Genomic DNA, 23,108 nt, shown 5'->3' with positions numbered 1-23,108 from the left:
TATAAAGTCAGGATCTACACTATTGATTGGAGTATAATTAGTTAACTATGAACAGGGAAATGCAAAGTTATGTGGAGCTTGAACACAGCAGGTTGTAGTGCTAAAAACTTTCCAAGGGCTCGAGCAGATGGAGATGAGTTTATTAAAGCGCGGAGCAGCCATGTTTCAGGTATGGGGGTGTCTAGTCAGTCTCTCATGCTGGGAAGAGACACTTGACCTTACTGTGTATTTTCAAACGAATTGCCTTGTTTCATATTCTGGTTTTTTGTTTTGTTTTTCCATTTCACTCTTAAAGTTGCAAGCTGGCTGTTGCAGATGTAGATAATGAATTGATTCTACTCTTTAATTGAACTTGTAGTTGGTTTTTCCCAAATAGTATTTCAGTTTATCTATATTCTGCTGTAATGAAGACTTTAAGACTATTTTACCACTCACTCATTCGCTGTTGCCTGTGAGAGAAATCCCAAGTTTATTATTAATGAAATAGGTTCACATGTTCCATGTTGGTCTGATATTTGTGAAATATGATTTAAAACATTTCTAGCAAATTTGTATAGAAAATGCTCACATAGGTGGCTTGCACTAAAATTGTTAAATGTTACAAGGATTAAAATGGTGTACTTATAGGCATTATATAACATTGAGAGAATGTGGAGTTTATGACAGTTCATATATTTAAATTTTTAAGGGGCCTCACTGTATATTTATTCTAATTATTGAGACATTTACTTGAAATGATTGATGATTAGTTTCTAAAATTGTGTTTGAATCGCTAGTAAGGTTTTGTTTAAGCAGTGTTAATAGTCAAGACTAATCAATGAGAAACTCAGAAAATCCAACCTATCAGTTCTCTGGATGCTCCTGGTTCTAAGTGAAAAAGTATAATATTCTGAAGTCTCAGAGGCAGTGTTTTATTTAGCATTGTACAGACTTGGAGGGAATACCACATGTTGTACTCCATTAAGGTAACAAAATATCTACAGTTATCAAGACCAATGTGATCATAATACGGCACATCCCTTTTCAAGTCTGAGCCACAGATTTTACTTCTTACTGCAGGCCAGTTTATCATGTGGTCATAAATCACTTTAGGAGGTGCACTCACTTACTTCAGCTAGGTTTTTAAAAAAGTAATTGCTTAGTGTATGCCATAAATGAACTTACTAGTTGGACATTATGAAAGCTAACGAAACCCTTTAGAGCAATGGACCTCACCCTTCCCAGTGCTGCAGCCCTGTCATACAGTTCCTCACATCGTGGTGACCACCAACCATAAAAATATTCTTGTTGCTCTTTCATGACTGTAATTTTCCTAGTGTTATGAACTTGATGCAAATATCTGTGTTTTCTGATGGTCATAGGCAATCCCTGGGAAAGGATCAGTCAACCCCCCCAAAGGGATTATGACCCACAGTTTGAGAATCCCTGCTTGAGCACCTTGCTTATCTTGCCTTTAGGCACAAGAGAAAATAATTCAGATATTTTTTCATATTTCCTCATTGTCAGTAGTCACACAACACCCAGATTAATGTGAGGATCACAGCACACAGGAAGAGCAATCATTTTCTCTTCTTTGTTTAGGGTGCTATACTTAATCATAATGCTATGTAAGTATCTTAATACAAATAGAGCTGTGCTTATTTAATGTCTATGTTTTGATAAGTCAATATGTAGAGGACCATAGAGAGCTTCTCTGTCATTTGTATATGTATCAATCAGTAATATAGTATGTAGGAACATGTATTTGATAGGTACTTAATTGGTCAGCTTTGTTTTTTACATTGTAAGTGGGGTTTGTTTTATTTCACTAGACTGTAAAATTTAAGATACCCTGTAGTCTAATGTGCACAATGTTTATTAGATACTTAAAACATACTTCTTTAAACATCAAGTTTAGGTTTTATTTAAAGACATGTCCTTCCTATGCTGGTTTTATATTCTCTTTTCATGATTAAGTTATTGCTTTCTTTTTATTACAATGTGCAATTGGTATAATAATGTTTTTATTACATACATTTGTTTTATTTAATAAAGTATATTGTGTTATATCACAGTACATTTGTGGGTCAATGAGTTCTTTAGAAAATTTAAACATTTTATATGCTTTTTGTTCTGACAAGTTAAGTATGTTGTATTGCTGCCATTAAAAAGTTTTCAAGTACTTATTAGAAATAGAAATTAAATAAAACTGATTAGTAACTTTTTGCCCTATTATGGTTTTTAGGGTATAACATCATATAAAACTTAAGGTTTTTTGTTTGTTTGTTTGTTTTGTTTTTGTTTTTAGTTCTAAAAATGATTTAATTTTCCACATAGACAAAATGTGCTGGTTGCTAAGTTTTGATAAAAACATCACAGTGGTGTGCATGGATGTGATGTACAGTCAACGGTTATAGTCTTCTACAGTTGAGCCGATTAATGGTATCTCTGAAAGGTATTAGTGGGCATAGTTAATACAAATTCTTGCAAATTCTGCTACATTTCACCTCTACTATTTAGGATATAATTGTTACCAGTACCTAAAATTATTATTTTGTTTCAATTTAACTGAATTAATGATATTTTTGTACATAAAAATAACTTGTAAAACTCCTTTGAATAGCTTATATTTATTATTTCCGTGGCAAACGTATTGACTTCAAATGGGGTATTTCTGTGTTTTTCTTTCTCTCTCTTGGCTTTGGTGGTTGCTAGGGTAGAGACCATCGCTTTGTGCTATTTAAACTTTGAGTTGCAGCTTTTACTTACTGGTGAGTAAGCGAGGACCTTAGAGAACTATCCTAAGACCCCCAATTGTCCGCCATCATGAAAAAGACGTCCTGAAATGTATCCTGATGAAGGTGTCAGGAAGAATTAGGTCATCTCAAAAGAGCAAATGCTTCACAGCATCTTCTGAAAGAGCTACCAATACCAGAACAGGTATTGGATCATTTAAATTTTTAATGTATTTTTAGATGCCTCATTGCAAACATTGTCAATTTGCATAGTCTTGATACTTTTGGTATTCTAATTTCTGCATAAGAAAGTTCCTTTAAGACAGTTATGGTTGTAAAAATAAAACGCTGACAGTACTAGGAGGCAATGAGTGGAAGTTTTCAAAGAAGAATCCTGAAGAACTGGAAAACTGAACATTAAAAAACAAAACAAAACAAAACAAAAAAAAAAAAACAGACAAAACAGCAGATGAATGGTATTTTAACACAGAATTTTGACACAGTAATATATCACCAAATGTAATTTAGACTGATGATCCTAGAATAACAAAGGCAGAGAGAATTATATTTTCTGTATTCTTCCCAATGAACCAAATTCTTTATAAATTTTCCATCCAGTATTAGTGACTTATTATCGTCTCTGTACTTAAAGCAGTGCTCCCGTCCTATGTAGGACTCTGAACCTTCCCACCAACTTAGAAACAGTCCTGTTTCAAAGATTTCCGTGCCCCAGTATTTAGTGTAATGGAAGTGTTAGCTACTGAGAGGTAAATAAGTGCCATTGAGGAAGGAAGACCCTGAATTCTATGGCTTACTGTATGACATCCTTCACTTACATTTGATATTAGCTGTATTTTAAAATGTCAGAGTTATTTGGACATTAAAAATTTTTAGTAAAATTTGGATGCTTTATTTCAAACAGTGGTATAAGGTATAGATTTATTATTTCTGTTTTGTTTTATTCACTTCTGTAATAGAAATTATAGTAAATGTATAATTCAAGTTCATTTCATGAGTGTTAGAAGTTTGAAAAAAGTTCATTCACTTGTTTCATTGATAAGAAATGAGATGTAGAGAAATGATGAGTAAAACCATCGCAGTTAACTGTCTCACATTTGCTTGTGCATTGATAACTTGGCTCTTGACTTCTGAAATGGGAACTTAGTTCTGGAAAGGCTAGGTTTTTGTAGCATGGTACAAAATTTTTACCAAAAATATAGATTATCGTTTTCATTAATGTGATTATTTTAAAAGTTAGTTTTCTTTCTTTCTGTGGCATATGCATAAGAATAGCTCCTTTCTGTATTTTCCCAATGTTTATTGAATAGTAAGTTTGTGTTGCACTCAAGCAATCTGCTTAATAAATTCATTCCTTGGTGTTGTAGTTGTAAATTAATTGACTTTTGATGCTTTAAACCAGTGAGAAATGACTAATGAGGAGAATTTTTTCAGTTAAAAAAACTATTCCTTTTTAATTTAAAGCACAAAGAAACTCAGGAATAAAATCCATTTTGTAAGATGTATACATCTTGATATTAGTTGCTAAATTTTGGTCTTGTTATTTCAGTTGATGCAGAATTCTTTTTAAAAGCACTGAAATAATACAGATTTTTCTTCACTGTCAGCAGGATGAGATTGTCTGAAGCGAAGAATAGGTATGCTAGTTTTCTTAGACTTTGTGCATCATATGAGGCAAGATGCCTATCAAAACATGTACTACATTTAAAATGTCCTCAGAAGTACTTGAAATGCCAAGTACACTGGGAGGACTTGACAAAAACTATTGAGAGTAATGTTCAATCCTTGAAGTGGTTTTTTCTTGTGTATTTAAATATTTTGTTAATTAACATAAAAAGATTGTATTTGCTGTAGGTTGTGTTAGCCTGCTATAAATGTTAGAAAGTTCATTTACACTATACTTTAACTTGGAAAAATACAGAAATGAAGTATAAGTAATTATAGCTCAGACTTCAGTAAACTGTCTACTGGATAAATGATTAATTCTAGTAATTCACAATTGAATTTTTGATTGCTAGTTTTTTGTATATAACATTACACACATATATATTCACTCATATCTTAATATTTATATACGCTTAACATTTTTTATTGTCAGAATGTTCTGAATGACAATTTCCTTGCAAATTTTATTATTGTTTAATTTTTCTTCTACTTTATTTACTTTAGATTTAGATCACATTTATTATAATGTTAATTTCAGAATCTCCTGGGCAAAGGTTAGAATTAAGTGTTAAAGTTGTAATGTGTAACCCTTTGTACTTTTGTCTTTGAAATAAATAGTTTCAGTATTTAGATAGACTGTGAATCTGCTTACCCTACAGATGTGATGAATGCAGACTGTGCTACCATTTTGGCTGCTTAGATCCTCCTTTGAAAAAATCTCCTAAACAAACAGGCTATGGATGGATATGCCAGGAATGTGACTCTTCCTCTTCAAAGGTAAGGGGCGAAAGCATTGAAGAAATCAGTTCCTTTCATCTTGACAATTTCTCTGTATCACAGCATCCACTTTCTAATTTTAAAAATGAAGAAAACTATATTAAATGACATAGATTTCCTCTATATAGAATATTTAGCTGTATTATATGTTCTCTGTATTATTCTAGTATATTAAATGGTTTTATAGTAGGATAACATCTCTCTGCTTATTTACTGCTTTGAGGCCATTTTGGGGAAAATACTGTTAGTAAAAGGGCTACACAATAAAATGCTATTTTATTTTGGAGATGATTCATCATGAAGTAAGTAAGTATATTAGGGTTGTTTTATAGACTTCAGTTCTTAAAATCTAATTTCAACAATCTAAACTTATTTTAACTATGTAGAAAGGATAATAATGAATTAAGTTTAATAGTCTATCTTCTAAAATAAATTCTGAAGTTTTACCTTTAAATTATGGCAGCCTATAGTTTTATTTACTTATTTAATTTTAAACTGAGTGAAAGAATAGATAGATTCTTAGTCCTTGTACTCATTACACAGAAGTGTGCTGAATATATTTGATGAGGACATAGTGGTCAGCTGTGAGTTAGCAATGTTATTTTTATTACATACAATGATAATGAAAGTAAATCCTTATTGTAATATGTCAGCCATACTTTTTAAATTGATCAATGCAAAATTGATAATCAATTATGACAAAATTGATTTTATCAGTTAATTATATTTTTACAGTGTTGTCGAATCAGAAATATTTTTAAGTAGTCAAAATTTATTATAGCCTTCTGAAATGTTTCTCTTAAGCTTCAAATTTTTTGGTTATTTACAAAATAGTTTCTATCATGCACTAATGCTGTATGCCTAGAAAAGCTACACATTGTTTCTTTTTTCCTATGGCCTACATTTCTCCTGTATCTCTACTTCCATCCGCCTATTCAAACCAAATGCCTAGCATCATTCAGAGAAGCCTCCTCATCCTTACTGGACATAGCAAATTGCTTTTGAGTCTTGGACGTGCCTCCTTCCTTCCTGGTGCGATAATTTAGTGCCTTCTGTTTCTCACTCTTTCACAGTCCCTTCTGGTTTAGAAGCTCTGAAGTGTTCCTCCAGACTTACTTCTCTTCTTTTGTTCTTTTCACTAGAGGCCTCCAAATGCAGTATGAAACAAAGTGATATTTAACTTAATTCTGTGTAACATTTTATTACATTCTATAACATTCTCTTATAATTTCCATGTCTGAATATATTTTATAGTATACATAAAAAGTTTAAAATAAGACTGTAACATTTATAAAAATGCCGTTAGCTTTTTAATACTAATTTCATCACAACCAACTTTGTTTGGCTTATTTATGTTGCTGTTAAATAGTTAGGGTTTGTGTATGTGTGTGGTGTTTTATAGAATTTTCGCACTGAAGAATAGGTACACAAAAAATGAATGACAAATATACTCAATGTTTTTTTTAAATTAGTGAATAATTTATCATATTCATTTCATGGCTACATTTAAATAGTAAGTGTCCGGTAACAGAGTAGTGATTCTGAAGATACAGTCACACGTCTGTCTTAAAAATCTTGCAGTGGTTTTCCATCATTCTACATTTACAAATATATCAAACAAAAATCAGAAAGCTTATATTGATGCGTTCTCATCTAACCCCAGATCCATTCTTGTTTTCTGTCTCATTTATCCTCTTTATTACAAAATGGTCCTAATAGGTTCATATATTGAATTAGGAATGTATATTGAATTTAGTTTTCATATTTCTTGGTTGCTAAATGTAGACAGTCCCTTAGTTTTTTCTTAACTTTCATTCTTACCATTTTTAATAGCCATGGGGAATTTATTTTATAGAGTGCAATTTTCTAATTTTTTGTGGTATGCATTTCCAATAAGATATAGGGACTGAGGAGATGGCTCAGTAGGTAAAGTGTGAGGTCATGAGCTCAGATCACCAGCATCTACATAAGATCCTGGTGTGGCAACCTGTATCTGTAACCCTAGCACTGGGAGCAGCGAAGACTGTCAGATTTCTGGAGTTTGCTGTTCAGCCAGGCTAACCAAAATAGTGAGTTCTGGAGAGAGTCTGAGTGGTAGGGCAGGATACATGACATCTACCTCTGATCCCAGCATGTACACACATAGTTGAGTGCACCTATTAAAATGTATGATGTAAACTAGACTTAGTATTTGCTCTTTTTAAATATTTTATTAACAATTGATGAGCTAATCAATTGTTAGCTCATCCTTTGTATCCTCCCACTCCTCCCTCCCTCTTGCTTCCCCCCTACTCCCCTGCCCTATGTCTGTGCCTCAGGGGGACCTCCTCCCCCTGTATATGCTCATAGGGTATCAAGTCTCTTCTTGGTGACCTGTTATCCTTCCTCTGAGTGCCACCAGGCCTCCCCATCAAGGGGACATGGTAAAAAATGGGGCACCCGAGTTCGTATGAAAGTCAGACCTCACTCTCCACTCAACGGTGAAGAATGTCCTGTCCATCAGCTAGGTCTGGGTAAGGGTTCGAGGTTTACTGCCTATATTGTCCTTGGCTGGTGCCATAGTTTGAGCAGGACCCCAGGACCCAGATCCACCCATCATAATGTTCTTCTCGTAGGTTTCCAGGACCCTCTGGATCCTTCTATTTTCCCAGAATGGTGTTCTTAAAAATTATTGTTTAGTCCTTCTTGGGCCCTCCCTGATAGAGATTGCCATGTCTGTGTCTACTTACATACACAAAGTGAAGATAACCTGTCTGACATGGTTAAATGAACACATATATTTCTTTTAAAATGGCTTTACACAAGTCATGTCTATTCACAGGTCCCAACGCAGATTGAAGTACAGTGACTGTGCCTTTTGCTTTTCTTTCTTTTCATCCTCTTTCAAATTCTTCTTTTGAGAAAAGCAAGGGATTTTACATGACAGGTCACTGTCTACTACAAGATGACCTGTCTCAGCAGGGAGACTTCTCTTTGATCCACTTTTACTTTTTCATTCTAGTGTGCTACACTTTCTGAACAGTAATAAATTGTAAAGTTTTTTTTTATATACAAAAACAACCAACATGTTTTTATTTAATAAACATTGTTGAGGGTTCAAGCCGACTTAATTTAAAAAACAAATAAAACAAAAATATCACCACAGCTTAGAAATAAGGCAAGAACAGACCATCCAAGAACAAAGAGGACCACACAAAGGAGAACTGCACAGCCTGCATCAGGGCTCCTGACTGGAGACCTGCTCTGAATAGGTTTCTTGCAGGTACTTCTTAAATGCCCTGGAGTTTCCAGAGTTCAGCAGCATGTGTGTTCAAAGGGCTATCGATGTTGGGTTCTCCTAGCAGGCTCTGGATAGAGAGCAAGATGGTCCTGACATCGTATAGCACGGACCACTTATCCTTGAGAATGTCCAGGCAGATGTTGCCCTAAGTGTCCACATTGGGGTGGTAGCAGGGTGTGAGGAACTTCACTGTGGATGCATTGTAGGGGTAGCCGCTGGGGAACTCTAGGGAGAGTTTATACCTCAGGTCTTCATATACCGTGTCGGCTGCTCCGTGAATGGTTCCTACCCATTTGAACAGGTTGTCTGATTCAGGGAGGGTCATGAGGGTCATCAGTTCCTGCTTTAGCCTCTTGCCCACAGGGCCCCTGGCAGCGCCCCCGCCGAGCTGGCTCCCTTGCAAGGGCACGGCTAAGCTGGCAGCAGCTGGGTTGTGGTTTTGAGAAGCCACCCCAGGAGCGCTGGCGCACCGAGCCAGGAGTGCAGAGACTAAAGGGCAACTGCCATAAATTGTAAAGTTTTATGTGTATTAATCTTATCTAAATTTTTACATTAAATTTTCAAGAACCACGTACATATTACATACCAGCTGATGCAATTGACATCTTTGAAGACTGTAGGATGGCCTTGCGGGCACACAGAGGACGGGATGCAGTCTGTCCTCATGAGACCTCATAGGCTGGGGCCAGATAGACAGGGAAATGCTAACCCCGCCGCCAATCTGAGGACTAGGGGAGGGGAACAGGGCAGAAGAGTGAGTGAGGGAGGGTGGGAACAGGAAGATAAGTGTGAGGGGATAACAACTGAGATGTAATATGTGAATGAATTATAATAAATAAAGTATAGCGCTAGAGAGATAGCTCAGAGATTAAGAGCACTAACGGCTATTCCAGAGGTCCTGAGTTCAATTCCCAGCAACCACATGGTGGCTCACAAGCATCTATAATATGATGAGACATAGTCTTCTGGCCTGCAAGTGTTCATGCAGGCAGAGCACTGTATACATATAAAAAATAAATAAATCTTTAAAAAATAAAGTATAAAAAATAAAATTACTCAAAAAATACCTAAGTAGGAAAAATACAGTTTTAATTGTGTTTCATTTTGTTTTTCTTTTTATTTTCAATGAGCAATTAAAATTCTGTAGCTAATGTATAAAAATAAAATATCACTGTATTTATTTTCAAGTAGAATAGTTTTGACATTTGTGCCTCTTTGGGAACTTAATAGAGCGATCTCCCCAAGGAGTATCTTGCCACAATACATTAAACAAGCACATTTAATTGAACCTAGTAATATGGGAGATTGAATGTCCAGATTTTATGTATTGTGAAGATTTATGAAAAATATAAAATTAAAATGATGTATCCTTAAAAGTTCTTTTAAATTTCAAGCTTATAACTGACCCATAAAAAGGACTTTCTAATGCTTTAACTATTCATTTGACCTCTGAGATTTTACAGGACGTACAGGTTGAACTATAAGTTTCTGAATTTAGCATTGCTGAAAGAAATCCTTTTCACGTAAAACACCACCTCACTGTCCTGATGTGCTAATTCTGGTATTTGTACACAGTGATTAGACCTTACTGAAATGTTCTTCACTACACTTTTCTGAGTTTTGATTTTCCTTCTTATTATTCAAGATATTCAAAAATCTGTAAAAAGAAAAGAAAGAAAAAGGAAAAGGAAAACCTTTTTGCACTGTTCTGTACAGTAGAGTCCTGTAGAACAAATCTGTGATGGAAGATAGACTTGCTTAAAGTCTGAATATTAAATCTGTGGTGTTTTAGTCTACTAACAGCTTTGGGTTCCTGCTTGCTCGTGAGTAGGGTTAAGCCTGCAAACTTCTTATTGGTGGAGCTTTGGATGCTAAGCACATTTGTAGTTCCTTTAGCATTTTCTCTAGGAAGGAAAACTGTACAAATGCCTTTTCACCTCATACTTTTTAACAGACTGTTGTACTTTAGGGCTACTATTAATTTATCAATTAAATTCCAAAATTATAGACAGTACTGAAGTTAAACAGGAGTTGACCTAGTAGTCCACAAGACTCTAAAGACTGTCTGAGCTATCTAGCAAGACCTGGTTTAATCAAAACAAGCCAACAATAACAAAGTCTATAGGATATTGTTGTTTATATCCTGAACTAATTAGTGGAAAAACTGCCAACTCAAAGAAGTAATATGCTTCATTATCCTAGGGGTGTTTTATCAAATAACAGTTTTATCAAAACAGATTATCTGCTTTCATTCTTTTATAATAGAACTAGAATCCATACTGATCTGATTAGTTCAATGATCTAAGGTGTTTGCATGGTCATATAATACAACTAAACATATGCTTCACCAAGACATACCTGGAGATGTGGTTTCTTTCAGGTAGAATTTGTCAATGTTTATGATGCAACTATTTTGATGTATTTCTTTATAGAATACAAAATAGTTGAAATATTTTAAAATAAATAATTCCTTCCTAAACTACGCCAAAATAATTTTCAGAATTAAAATACTAAATAACTTTTCAAGATATACTTATGGCAAACTTGAAAAAGCCAAGCCATTTTTAAGTTGGGTGCCATGTGGGCCTGATGAGTTTATAGTCCATCTGTGGAATGCCATATGTGACAAGAAACTAAATCGGAATTTAGGGATACCGTATATAGAAAATGCCTTTCAGAAATTACCAATGTCTTTCTGCCCTTTATACTAAAATAGCATTTCATGGTCTGACTTGTTTTCATTGTAGATAAAAGAGTTGTTTACGTACTTAAAATTGAGAATAGCAAAAGCATATTTTATAATAGTTTTCAGAAAGTCAGTAAAGAGTTCTTTAACCTTAGTAACCTGGCATCTGGCATACTAACATTGGTTTATGTAGTAAACCAGTGAATCAGATCATAATGTTATAAATTGAGGAGGAATGTGCTATATTTTAATTGATGCTTACTGTGTTCACAAATCTACTGTGAGTAAAAGTACTCATTTGAAGAGATGGTTAGTTCTAGTTGAAGTAAATTAGCTTATTATAAATAGTGAAAATGGCACCTGACTAGTGTCATTTATATCCTTGCTTTAAATGCCAGAGTAAGATTTCAGGCATTCTAGTTAAGACATGGGTAATTTGCTTACTCTAGTTTAGCAAGTATGTAGTTTATGTAGTTTATCATCATATGGGCCTGTCTGTGATATATTTCTTCTTTCCTGACTTGTATGTTGTACCTTAAGAAAATATTGTTTTGCCTATCAGGTAATTTTTTTGTTTTGGTTTTCTTTATCGTACAACAATATGACATTTTCCTATATATGTGTCATTGTGAGATACATTTCTTTAAAGTAATCCTGAAGCCTAAGCTAAACTGACTGAACTCGGAGAGTTAACAGAACGGAGTCTTTGCCAACGCCGATGAAAAGTTACAGACTGGGAATTGTAGACAGTGCATGTGCACTTTGATGTCATGTTACTTGCATCTCAATGAATTCATATTTTAGCAATTCTAAAATTAGGATGTATATCCCTAATCATTTTGTATTTTTTAAGTGATCATTCATTTTCCATAAAGATTTGTCATTAAATATGATCACAGGTGATGTGTAATGAGAAAGCAGTTAAATTATAATAAGATCAGAATATGCCTGTGAGGGAGAAGAAAGGGCCTGTGTATACTCTGGGAAAATAGATGGCTCAGATCTTAACTACAGTGCTATGACCTTCAACAAGTTTCTCCAGTTCTATAAGGCTGAGCTTGTTCTTTGGCAATGGGGTTGAAAGTTCAGAATTAATGACATGTTCATTATAAGAGATGTTTTTATAATGCATTGTGAAACACAAATTCCTGCTCATTACGTTGCCTTTTTACATACTAAGTAGAGTTTTCCTGTTTCGTTCAGAGTTTTATATTAAGTAGTGTGAGTTCACGTCTAACTTTCTACCAAGAAAAATATCCTAGAATTAAAAGGCAATGATAGCTCTCCTAATAATTAACACATTTCTAAACCAGGGCATTTGATGGTTCTCTTAACTATTAATATTATATTTTATTTTAGCTATCATGTATCCTATATCAGTAACAATTTATATTTTGTGTTAAATATAAATATAAATATAAAGTCCTCTGACTTTAAGGACTGGCTCTGTCAGGTCTAACGGGAATAGTAGGAAGGGATTCCAGTGATGTGAGCAAAAGAGGAACATCAGAAACAATTTTGTTTAATTTAAAACCTGCTGAAGTAATAGGTGAAGAACATCTCCAAGACTATGAAGACATTAGTTCCTTTTAATTTATTGTACTTTTAGCTGGAAACTGAAGCAAGAAGATAAAATACATTAAATTTGAAAATAATACCAGCCAAAGAAAGGCTGGATCAGGCCAGTGAGGTGGCTCATTGGGTAAAGGCACTTGGTATGCAAGCCTGACAGTCTAGAGTCAAAACCCAGACACTTGAGTATGAATCAATAATCGCAGTATTCCTACAGTGAGGTGAGGGTAGAATGGGCGAATGGCTGGGCGCTCACAGGCCAGTTAGCCAGTGGTATGCGATGAGGCAAGAATGGCAAAAAGGAACCCCTCAGCAAGGTTGAATTAGAGACTATTCCTGAAAGTTAACCTCTGGGACCACAACAGGAGCTCTGTGTGTGTGTGTGTGTGTGTGTGTGTGTGTGTGTGTGTGTGTCTGTGTGTCAGAGACAGAGAGAGATACAAAAAAAATTCCTGAAAAATAATGTGTTCATTTTGTCAGGGTATATGGGTTTTGTTTGTTTGTGTACATGTTTATTTAGGAGACAAGATCTCACTCACTATGTAGCACTGTCCTTAGGCTTTCTACAATAGACTACCTTGAACTCAACTTTGCATATTAAGTGCTGGGATTGCAGGGCTCTGTTGCTATGCCCAGTGTGGTGCATACATTTCTTATAAAAATTTTTTTCAGATGCTACAGTGATACTTAGACAATGAGCTTATATCAACAGAACATCTTTTGATTGCACTTAATTTTAAGTTTTTTAAGCACAGGCATGGGGAAATTCTGTTCTAGCAGTTTATTCTAGAAATAGGGTATATGTATAGAGGTAAATATATTTGTAGATTGTTTTTGAGTTGACTATAAAACTAGGAAGTAATAATTCAAAATAGCAATAATGTTTAAAATAATAAAATAATTATATACAATTCTGCTTTAAAGGTACATATTTCTGTTTTCCTCTTTGCCTTTTCCTTCTCACTCCACTTTTCTGAATAAAGTTGGAGTCAGTAAAGAAAATCACATACATCCATTAATAATGTTACATTGTTGACTGTGAATACTTGAGAGTCTGAAGCCAAAGGCTCATGTGCTAGTTCAAGGCCAGCCAAGGTTGCTACATAGAGACCTCGTGTGATTAGATGAAACAAAACAAAATGTAGATATATTTCTTGCTGTAAGGTAAAACATGATCATTGGAGAATTCTGAGAATGGTTTTATTAAAAAAAAATCTATTTACCTGCAATTATAAAGGCTGGTTACTACCTTCCTACTCGACCGACCACTGTGTTATATAGCAAATTCCTCAAGATTACTGTATATACAGTATACAGGTTCTTATTTTATTTTATTTTTATTCACGTGCTTATTATGCGGCTATGAGGACTGTGAATCCCTTATAGCTGATACGGGTGAGCTTCTCAATTTTGGTCCTGGGAAACAAACTGGAGCCCTCTGCAAAAGGAAAAAAAGTACTCTTAACCACTGAGTCATCTCCTTACCTCCCATTTGTCCATGTTCTTTGTTTTAAAAAATTCTTTAATGTTTTTATTTTTTAAATTTAGTTATTCATTTTACATACCAAATGTAGCACCCTCCCTCCTCTCCTCTCATTCCCACCCTCCCTCTCTCTTCCCCTATCCTGCCCTTTCTAGCCCTCAGAAAAGGGAGCCCCTACCCACACTAACCAATCACAACATGTCAAGTAGTGTCAGGGCTGAGCACATCCTCCTCCATGGTGGCCTGGCGAGGCAGCCCAGGGGGAAGCGATCAAAAGCACGTAACAGTCCATGTCAGAGATAGGCGCCCCTCCTTTTACTAGGGGACCCACATGAAGACCATGGTGTCCATCGGGTACGTATGTGTAGGAAGCCTAGGTATAGTCCATGCATGGTCCTTGGTTGGTACTTCAGTCTCACAAACCCCTCTGGGGCCAGGTAAATTGGCTCTGTTGGTCTTCTTGTGGAACTCCTGTACCCTCTGGGTCTCTCTCTCCTTCCCCCCATTCTTCTGTGAGGCTCCCTGTGCTCTGCCCAATGTTTGGCTGTGAGTCTCAGCATCTGCTTCTATCCATTGCTGGGTAGAGCTTCTCATAGGACAGCCATGCTAGGCTCCAGTCTGCAGGTATAGCAGAGTGTTCTCAGTAGTGCCAGGGGTTGGCTCTCTGCCATGGGGTGGATCTCGGGTTGGGCCAGGCATTGGTTGATCATTTTTTCCATCTCTGTTCTATCTTTATCCCTGCACATCTTCTAGACAGGGAGGAGAACACCATCCCACCACAGAAACTTCGATCCATGTTCTTAAGTACTCTTTTCTAATGCAGTTTTTAAAGTACAGTGAAGTAGTTCTTTGCCAGAGATACACTTTCATGTAATTGTCAGGCCATACAATTTGAACATATTTAAAATAAAATGTATATAGTACTGCACTTAAGAACTTCAGTTAGAATTTTTGAGCACCACTATATGCTTGGTATTATCTAACCACTTAACACGTATAGTGTCATTTAATCCTTAGCATGGACTTCAGTAGTTTGGATCTCCTTTGTGCAAGTATGAAAAAGAAAGTTTTTAGTTAAGCATTACACGGCTAAAGTGGCACAGTGATGCAGATCCGGCACTGCCTGATCCAGGGCCTGTGTTCTGGAGATGAGTGTTTATATAGATGCTGAATTGGGTGTTTCATTCTCCTTATTGCAAGGGATTCTGAAGTTAGATTCTATCCTAAAGCCATTTTAGAATTTGATAAAGTAGAAACTCAGATACTGTTTCATTACAAATAAACATGTCTACCAGTAAGAAAAGGGGAAAAACATTTTCACTAAGTGGAATTTGTTTTGATCTTTGTAACATAGAATAAGCCTAGGGATTATCTCAAAACAAAGATGGGCCTATTCCCGATTTTCTGAGAAAGTGCCAGATTGACTTCCAAAGTGGCTGTACAAGTTTGCACTCCTACCAGCAATGGAAGAGCCTTTCCCCTTTCTACACATCCTCACCAGCATGTGCTGTCACTTGAGGTTTTTATCTTAGCCATTCTGATAGGTATAAGATGGAATATCAGAGTTGTTTTGATTTGCATTTCCCTGATGACTAAGGATGTTGAGCATTTAAGTGTTGCTCAAACATTCTCTGTTGAGAATTCTCTTTTTACCTCTGCCTACAAGAGGTGCAAGAATAAAGTTAGAGTAGAGATTGAGGGAATGTCCAACCAATGCCTGTCCTATCCTGAGACCCACTCCATAGGAGAGAGCCAGCCTGACACTATTAAAGACACTCTGCTATCCTTGGAGACTGGAACCTAGCATAGTTGTCCTTTGAGAGGCTCCACCCAGCAGTGGATTGAAATAGATAGTGAAACTCGCAGCCAAACATTAGGCTAAGAATGAGTAGCCTTGTGGAAAAGTCAGGGGAAGGATAGAAGGACCCAGAGTGGACAGGAACTGCGTAAGACCAACAGAGTCAACTCACCAGGGCCCAGTGGGATATACAAGACTGATACCCCAATCAAGGACCATGCATGAAATACACCTAGGCCCTCTACACATATGAAGCCAACAGCAGCTTAGTCCTCATGTGGGTCTCCTAGTAAGGAGAGCAGAGGCTGTCTCTGACATGCACTCTCTTTCCTGTTTTTGATCACTTCCCTCTGGTGGAGCTACCTTGCCAGGCCACCTTGGAAGAGGACATACTCAGTTCTGATGCAACGTGATGAGCTGGGTTGATGGGGAGAGGCTCCCCTTTTCTGAGGACTAGGGAAGGGGGAAAGAGGGAGGAGAGAGGGAGGGTGGGACCAGGAGGAGAGGAGAAAGTGAGGTAAGATCGGGATGTAAAGTGAATTTAAAAAAAAAAAAGATGAGCCAAGAAGTCTTCTTCTTTAGTGAAGTAGAATCTGTGTTAAGGCAGGTGCTGCCTGGCAATATGGACGGCATATTAACTATCAAACTTGGAAGAAGATGACAGATCTAAAATGAATTCTTTGAAAAATAACAGTGTATTTTAGATGGGTCAAGTCTTAACTATGTAATATTTGTTGTAGTTGTGAAGTTGAAATCAAACCAGAGCTGCCCACACTACATTTAGTCTCTGTGCAAAGACATTCTGATTTGTGTACTATCAGCCACTTTGTTTACATCCCAGAATATTTATGTAGTTTCTTATTCTTAGTATTAACACTCCTTTGCAGTAAAATGTTTAATTTTTTGTTTAGTTTTGGGGTTGTATTTTAGTTACAACATTTATCCTTTCTTTTTTTTTCCCCCTTTAAGCCTTCCTTCCATTAATCTTCACAACTTCCCTTCAAATTCAGTTGTAATTGTATGCAATAAATGTATTTATATATGCATTTATACTTTTAAATATAGCCTGTTGAGTCCATCTGATGCTCCTCGTATGTATGCATTTAGGGCTGACGATTTGGCACTGACAGCCGACTGGTGTGTTTCTCCTGGGGAAGGATCTGCTCTCTTGCTTCCCACTTTACTCATTTGTCTGCAGTTCCTCTTGTACGGCTGAGGGCTCGCCAGCTTTCTTCACTGTCCAGTTTGGTGTGTTTTTTGGTATCATCCTTGTTCACTTCATGTTTAGGCAGTCATAATTTTTTTTAAATTTTCAAATAGTGCCTTGTTTGTAGGTGAACTAAATGCTAATATAACACCACTCTGGCTTATTTGGATTAACTTGCTCATGTTATATAAATTCTTTTGTTCCCTAGCCATAGCATGAAAGTAATCAGCCCACCTATAAAAAGTCAGCTAAAACAGGTGTGTGTGTGTGTGTGTGTGTGTGTGTGTGTGTGTGTGTGTTCATTCTCTTCTGTTTACATATATGTCCTAGCTCTCTGATCTTTTTGTTGTTGTTTTTATTTCATACACTCCTAAATTGTAAGTTAAATGTGCTGTTCCTTAGGACTGTTTTATATGTTAAATCTAATCTCTGATTACTAAAGATACAACCTCTTAGTGTTCTTAAACGTTTATTTTCGGCTTACACGTTCGTTGTCATATACTAAATGTACCTGAGATAACTGCTACACATGATTCTCTGCTTCTTTAGTGTGAGAATTTGTTACAGTATTCTTGTAGAGGTGATTTGTATTTACAATCACTTTGAAAAGTCAAACCTGCATCAAGGCATTTTTGTCAGCAGCATGTTCTTTTCTCAGTTCTTCTCTCTTGTTTTTTCCCCTGCCTTTTTTGGGGGGAGGGTTGGTACCTTTGAGAGAGGATCTCATATAGCTCTAGTTGACTTTGGTCTCATATGTAGTTGAGGATGACCTTGAATTCCTGCTACTTTGCCTTAAAAAACAAAACAAAACAAAACAAAAAACTGGATTTATAGGCACTCACCTGCCATATGCAGCCACTTTTGAGCCATTCTGAGTTCTTGAAAGGTTTACTATTCTCTCAACGTTAAAAAACAAATAATATTTTTACTGTATTGCTAAGGTCAAAATTATAATGTAAGTGCTGCAGCTCTGAAGGGGAAGGCTTCACCCTCAGAAGTTCTGCTCTAGCTGCTGGGAAAGTTCCCCCAAGTGAAAATGTTACAGCTCTGCTTCAGAATGCACGCTGGCAGGCAGGAGCCAAGGACTACCTCAGAGTCAGCCACACAGCAAACTTCACACAAGAGGTTTATTGGGAAGGGAAAAATCTCATGAGGGTGGCTGCCCCTGCTCTGGTGAGAGGCAGAAAATAACTAGGCAAAACACAGGGTTTATCGACGGTTTCATGGGGGGGCCTGGGAATGAGGGCAGGGCCCAGGCTACTCTCTTGCCTTGGGGCTGGGAATAGCCATCACAACCTTTAGAAAACAACTGACCATTAAGGCCTTTAGGGAAGAGGGGTGGGTGGGCTGGAATGGAAGTTATATCTGTTTTAGCTCTTACAGCCGGCTGCTTGAGCTCCTGGTGGAGGGGGCCAGGACTGCCCCTTGTGTGTCTTGAGGGATTACAAAGTGTACGAAGTTTACATCTATATTTATATATCCATATTTATAAATCTATTCTCAGGATGTATAGGTATCATGTAACAAATTAGGAGTATAAGGCATCAAACTTTTTTTATTTTGCTAATGTAATTAGGCAGTTCCAAGAGCCTGCAACAGTGAACTGCTCCTTAATAACTGTTTAAAATTCACCATATCTATCCTGCCACTCCCTTAAATATAATTAAATTTGTTCCACTCTGTCTCAGACAGTTAAAGAAGATGAATAACATAGCTTTAACAGGAAGGGAGAGTGCTATGTCATTTATAAACGTTTCCCAGGCCAGGCATAGTGGTGCACACCTTTAATCTCAACATTCAGGAGGGAGAGGCAGGCTGTGAGTTTGAAGCAGAACCTCATCAGAAGATCTGTGAAGAGACCAGAAGGTAGGGACTCTTGTAGCAGTGTTCTCATGAGAACTAGCCAGGATCAGAATGCCATCCCCTATCTCAGGAAACAGCGCGGTTAATGGCCCAAAGACCTTAAGCCTAGTGGTTCAATACTCTAACACTGCCAAGCGTCCAGCACAGGAATTCTTAGATTAGAGGGGAAAAAATCATGTCCATAGCAGCCAGCCTAACTCCTACATCGTAGTTTCTCTGCAATCCACAGGACTAGACTGAATTCCTTGTGTGCTTCTTCTGTGAGACTATTCATTTTGGCTTTCAGCAGGGCTTTCTTTGTGCTGTTATCATTTGGGTCCAGGTTCTCTGCATGCTGAATGGATAGTCTTATGGCAGGGTTTTTCTCTACTCTCTCAAAGACAAAGAACCAGGTGTTAAACATATCTTTTATAATATTTTAACTTCCTATTTCTCCACAGATAGCCTGTTTCCTGCTTATTTATTTTTGAAATTATTTTTAAACCATTATTCTGCCAAAAGGGAGTATATAAGTAGTAAAGCTCCTGCATCCTGCATTGTGCTTTTAAGGCTGAGGCTAGTTACTGATGCACAAAATTTGTCTGGTGCATAAATCTGTGCCGGCCATGGCCCAAATATGCAGAAAAAATAAAAGAAAAGATATCTATTCAACAAATTTAAGCATCATATATTAGAATCATTTCTGTTCCTAGTTTACTCAGTATTTCTGTTAATATGTAACTGTTGATTATAGCAAATATTTTTAAAGTAGAATTTAATTTAACTTTAAAATCTTTACTCCTGAAGTGAAGAATACCTGGTTAGTCTAAATATGCATAATTAATCTGAAAGAAAAAATGTTTTTTGCACAAAATTGTACAGGAAATTGTAGCCCACATATGCTCAAATATTTCCTTTGTCTTTGAAGACATGCTGTATGTTTACAATGCTTCATATAATTTATTGAATAAAATTCTACAAATTATTCATAAGCTGTGCTGAGTCTTCTGTTATATGTTGGAATATAATAAAATAACAACATATAACTCTTGAGCCTGAAAGTTTACACTATAGAATTTCTGTGAAATACTATCCGGCTGTCATAGTTTTCTTCAAATGTTATATTATTCACAATTTATTGTTAATTCTTGGAGCTGTGAACAGTGCTTCTGGCCTCTCAGCCCCTGAAGTACCTTCTAGTTACATTCAACGCTTTAAAACTTCTGTCCTAATTTTACACATATGTGATTTTTTATCAGTATCTAGCAAATTCCAAACACGAGTAGGAGTTTAAAATCCTCACTGTAGTTGGGCTAGATCTCATGAAGAAGATTACTTGGAAAATTCTTCTCAATTATGATGAACAATCCACCAATGAACTGGGTAGTGTCTAATTTGTTTAGAAACTGAATATTACACATCCACAATTGTTGTTGCATTTTCTGTGCATGCAGGTGGCTGTGCATGTGCGTGTGAATGAACATATCTATGTAGAAGCCTGAAGACAGCCTCCTGCACCCATTCCTCAGGAATCCTGCACCTTCTGTCTTGGCCTGAAACTTGCCAAGCAAACTAGGCTATCCCCGCTCAGACTCAATCAGTTACCTGTGTCCACTCCCAAACAAGCTTCACAAGTCCTGCCGGCTTTTGAAATATTTAAGCTATTTTGTTAGAATAGACTTGATTATGTGAGATAATTTTTTTCTTTTTCGAATAAGAAGGAGAAACAAGAAGGAGAAACTACTAATTTGAGTTTGCTGGCATTTATATGTTAAATAATTAGAAAACTATTAATATGGTCCAAATGCTTTTTTTTTTTTTATAAGAAAAACTAGCTTAGAGATTCATGGTATCCATGGATTTACATGGCTGGTTAAAAGCAGAACAATGTCCCGGTCAGTGTTGGCCAGTGAATGCTCCAGCTGCCAGCATTTATTAGTAGAATTTATCAAGATCTTCAGAAGTATGATATTGTTACTTGATAAATCCAGTGGTTAATAGTGACTCTGTGCTAAAATACAGACATGTAGAACCATTTTGTGAAACGCATATTACACAATGTCAGGTGGAGTAGCTTTGTAAATAGCTAAGTAAATCCTAACAAAGACAAACATTTCTTACTTTCAATGTTCTATGAGAGTAGGTGCACAAACCTCATTTATCACTGACAGGGACCTTACCTGGAAATTGATTTGGTGACCCCTCTGGTCCCTCACCTTGGTTGTATTCTGTATTACTTAGTTTGGTTTTGTCGTTATTGTTGTTTGTGGTTTTTGAAATAAGGTCTCATAGAGCCCAAGCAGGCCTCAAACTGGTTGTGTAACCAAAGAGGCTTGGCTTGCTGATTCTCCCTGCCTGTGCCTCCAGAGTATTGAGATTGCCTTATGTAACACTGTGAGAGTTCAGTGGGGCACATTATTTCCGCAACAGTCAGTCTTTTGGATATACTTAATGTTCCTATGCTAGTCAGTATGTGTGCTCAGAGATACAGTCTCAGAAGCAAATTGTTAACAAAACTGAGTAAGAAAGGAAGTGACGTCATCCCCCTGCCTCAGTTTCTTTGTGTTAAAATGGAGACAGTAGTCACTGTCTATATAGTTAAGCTTCTGGAGGCTCCTTTGTTTATTCTTTATTGTCTAGGGAGGGAAGGGGTAGGCTGAGTGGTCACTTGTCCATTAAAAAAAAAAAAAATCAAATCTTTTTTTTTTTTATTGAGATTGAGGTTGAAATTTATATTGATAAGTCATTTAATACTTATGAAGCACTGATAGCGGCACTCCCTGTGTTTTCATCCTTTTTTCTTTTAATTTGAAGGCCATTTAATTTATTAAAATACTATGTTGACTTAACTTACTGGAAATGCTCTTTGTTTTTCTTTTTTTTCCCCCATTATAACTCAAACTTTGTTAAGGAGTAACAATTTTCTGTGTTGGCAATGCTAAATGTAACTTAGCTTTCATTTCATTGCTGTGGTTAGGTTTCCAGAGCCTGCTTTAGGAGATAAACCCATGGCAAATGAAGACAGCATTCATTTTCCTTCTACCTCAGGCCACACAAAATTGATTGGGGTAATAAAATGACAGCACCTTGTAATATACTGAAGGCTCTTTAATTCGAAAACCAGTTCCAGCCTGATTCTGAGCTTGTTTAAAGCTAATTTATGGCTTACATAATTTTCAGCTGACTGACCAAGGTAAAATGTGATTTATGAAAATTGATAAAGAATTAACTTATGATACATTCAGATGTGTCTTGTTAAAGTCAGATGGTTTTAAAAAACAGAAGGTGGCGGGGGAGAGGGAGACAGAAATAGTAAGCATTTTTTTCTTTTTTGTGTAGGTAACACTATTAACAGTAGCTTAATTTCTCAGCATGCTGTGTCTAGACTAGCGTCCTGTCTTTTCTTTGTAAAAATCAGTTCCATTTTGCGTTTTTAAAAAATGCTTCATTTTTCATGACATTAAGGTCAATTTAATAAGATTGGATACCGTTGGCACTGCTATGGCTGCCACAGTGCTGAGTAGTGGAGAGCCTGCTGGGTAGTTCGGTCAGCCAATGTTGTCATGTTGAGTGTCTCTCTCAGGTACATGCTGAAAGGATTCTGAGATCTTCACATGCATATGAACTCTATATTATATTATATTATATTATATTATATTATATTATATTATATTATATTATATTTAATCACTTTAAGTAGTAATTAATATATCCTCCCTAATTAAGTGCTCTGCATTATGAGTGAGGACCGGTTTTCAGAATTGTTGTCAGCATTCAAAACTAGGGAATAGATGGCATAAATAATTTTTATGGTTATTATGCCTTACCTTTATAAGAGGCAGTGGAGGACTGGCATGGGTAGGTTGCTGCTTGTTTGTTTTATTTTTTTACATTTTGCTATATCCTAACATTGTAATCCTGAAAACTGTAAACTGGAAGTAGTGACTCATGACTATAATCTTAACACTCAGAGGCTGAAGCAGGAGGATTACTGTAAGTGCCACTTCAATAAGGGCTACAGAATGAGACCACACCAAATCCATGTCTGTAGCACTAAAATTTCAGA

General features: G+C 36.4%; 1 protein-coding gene and 1 pseudogene across 2 annotated transcripts in view; one reads left to right on the top strand and one right to left on the bottom strand.

The window, feature by feature from the left end:
- The window catches only part of Phf14 (PHD finger protein 14), a 144,697-nt gene that overhangs the window by 104,531 nt on the left and 17,058 nt on the right, over positions 1–23,108 (top strand). For both annotated transcript variants that reach the window (XM_051151924.1, XM_051151926.1), the window contains one exon: positions 5,057–5,174. In XM_051151924.1, the coding sequence (XP_051007881.1) occupies positions 5,057–5,174 (118 nt within the window). The remainder of the gene's footprint in view (positions 1–5,056; positions 5,175–23,108) is intronic.
- On the bottom strand, positions 8,392–9,120 carry LOC127194792 (ubiquitin-conjugating enzyme E2 C-like; annotated as a pseudogene).

The sequence above is a fragment of the Acomys russatus genome, chromosome 10 (genome assembly GCF_903995435.1).
Source record: "Acomys russatus chromosome 10, mAcoRus1.1, whole genome shotgun sequence".
Lineage (NCBI taxonomy): Eukaryota > Metazoa > Chordata > Mammalia > Rodentia > Muridae > Acomys > Acomys russatus.
The sequence above is the reverse complement of the archived record's forward strand: the minus strand, read 5'-3'. Positions and strand labels throughout refer to the sequence as shown.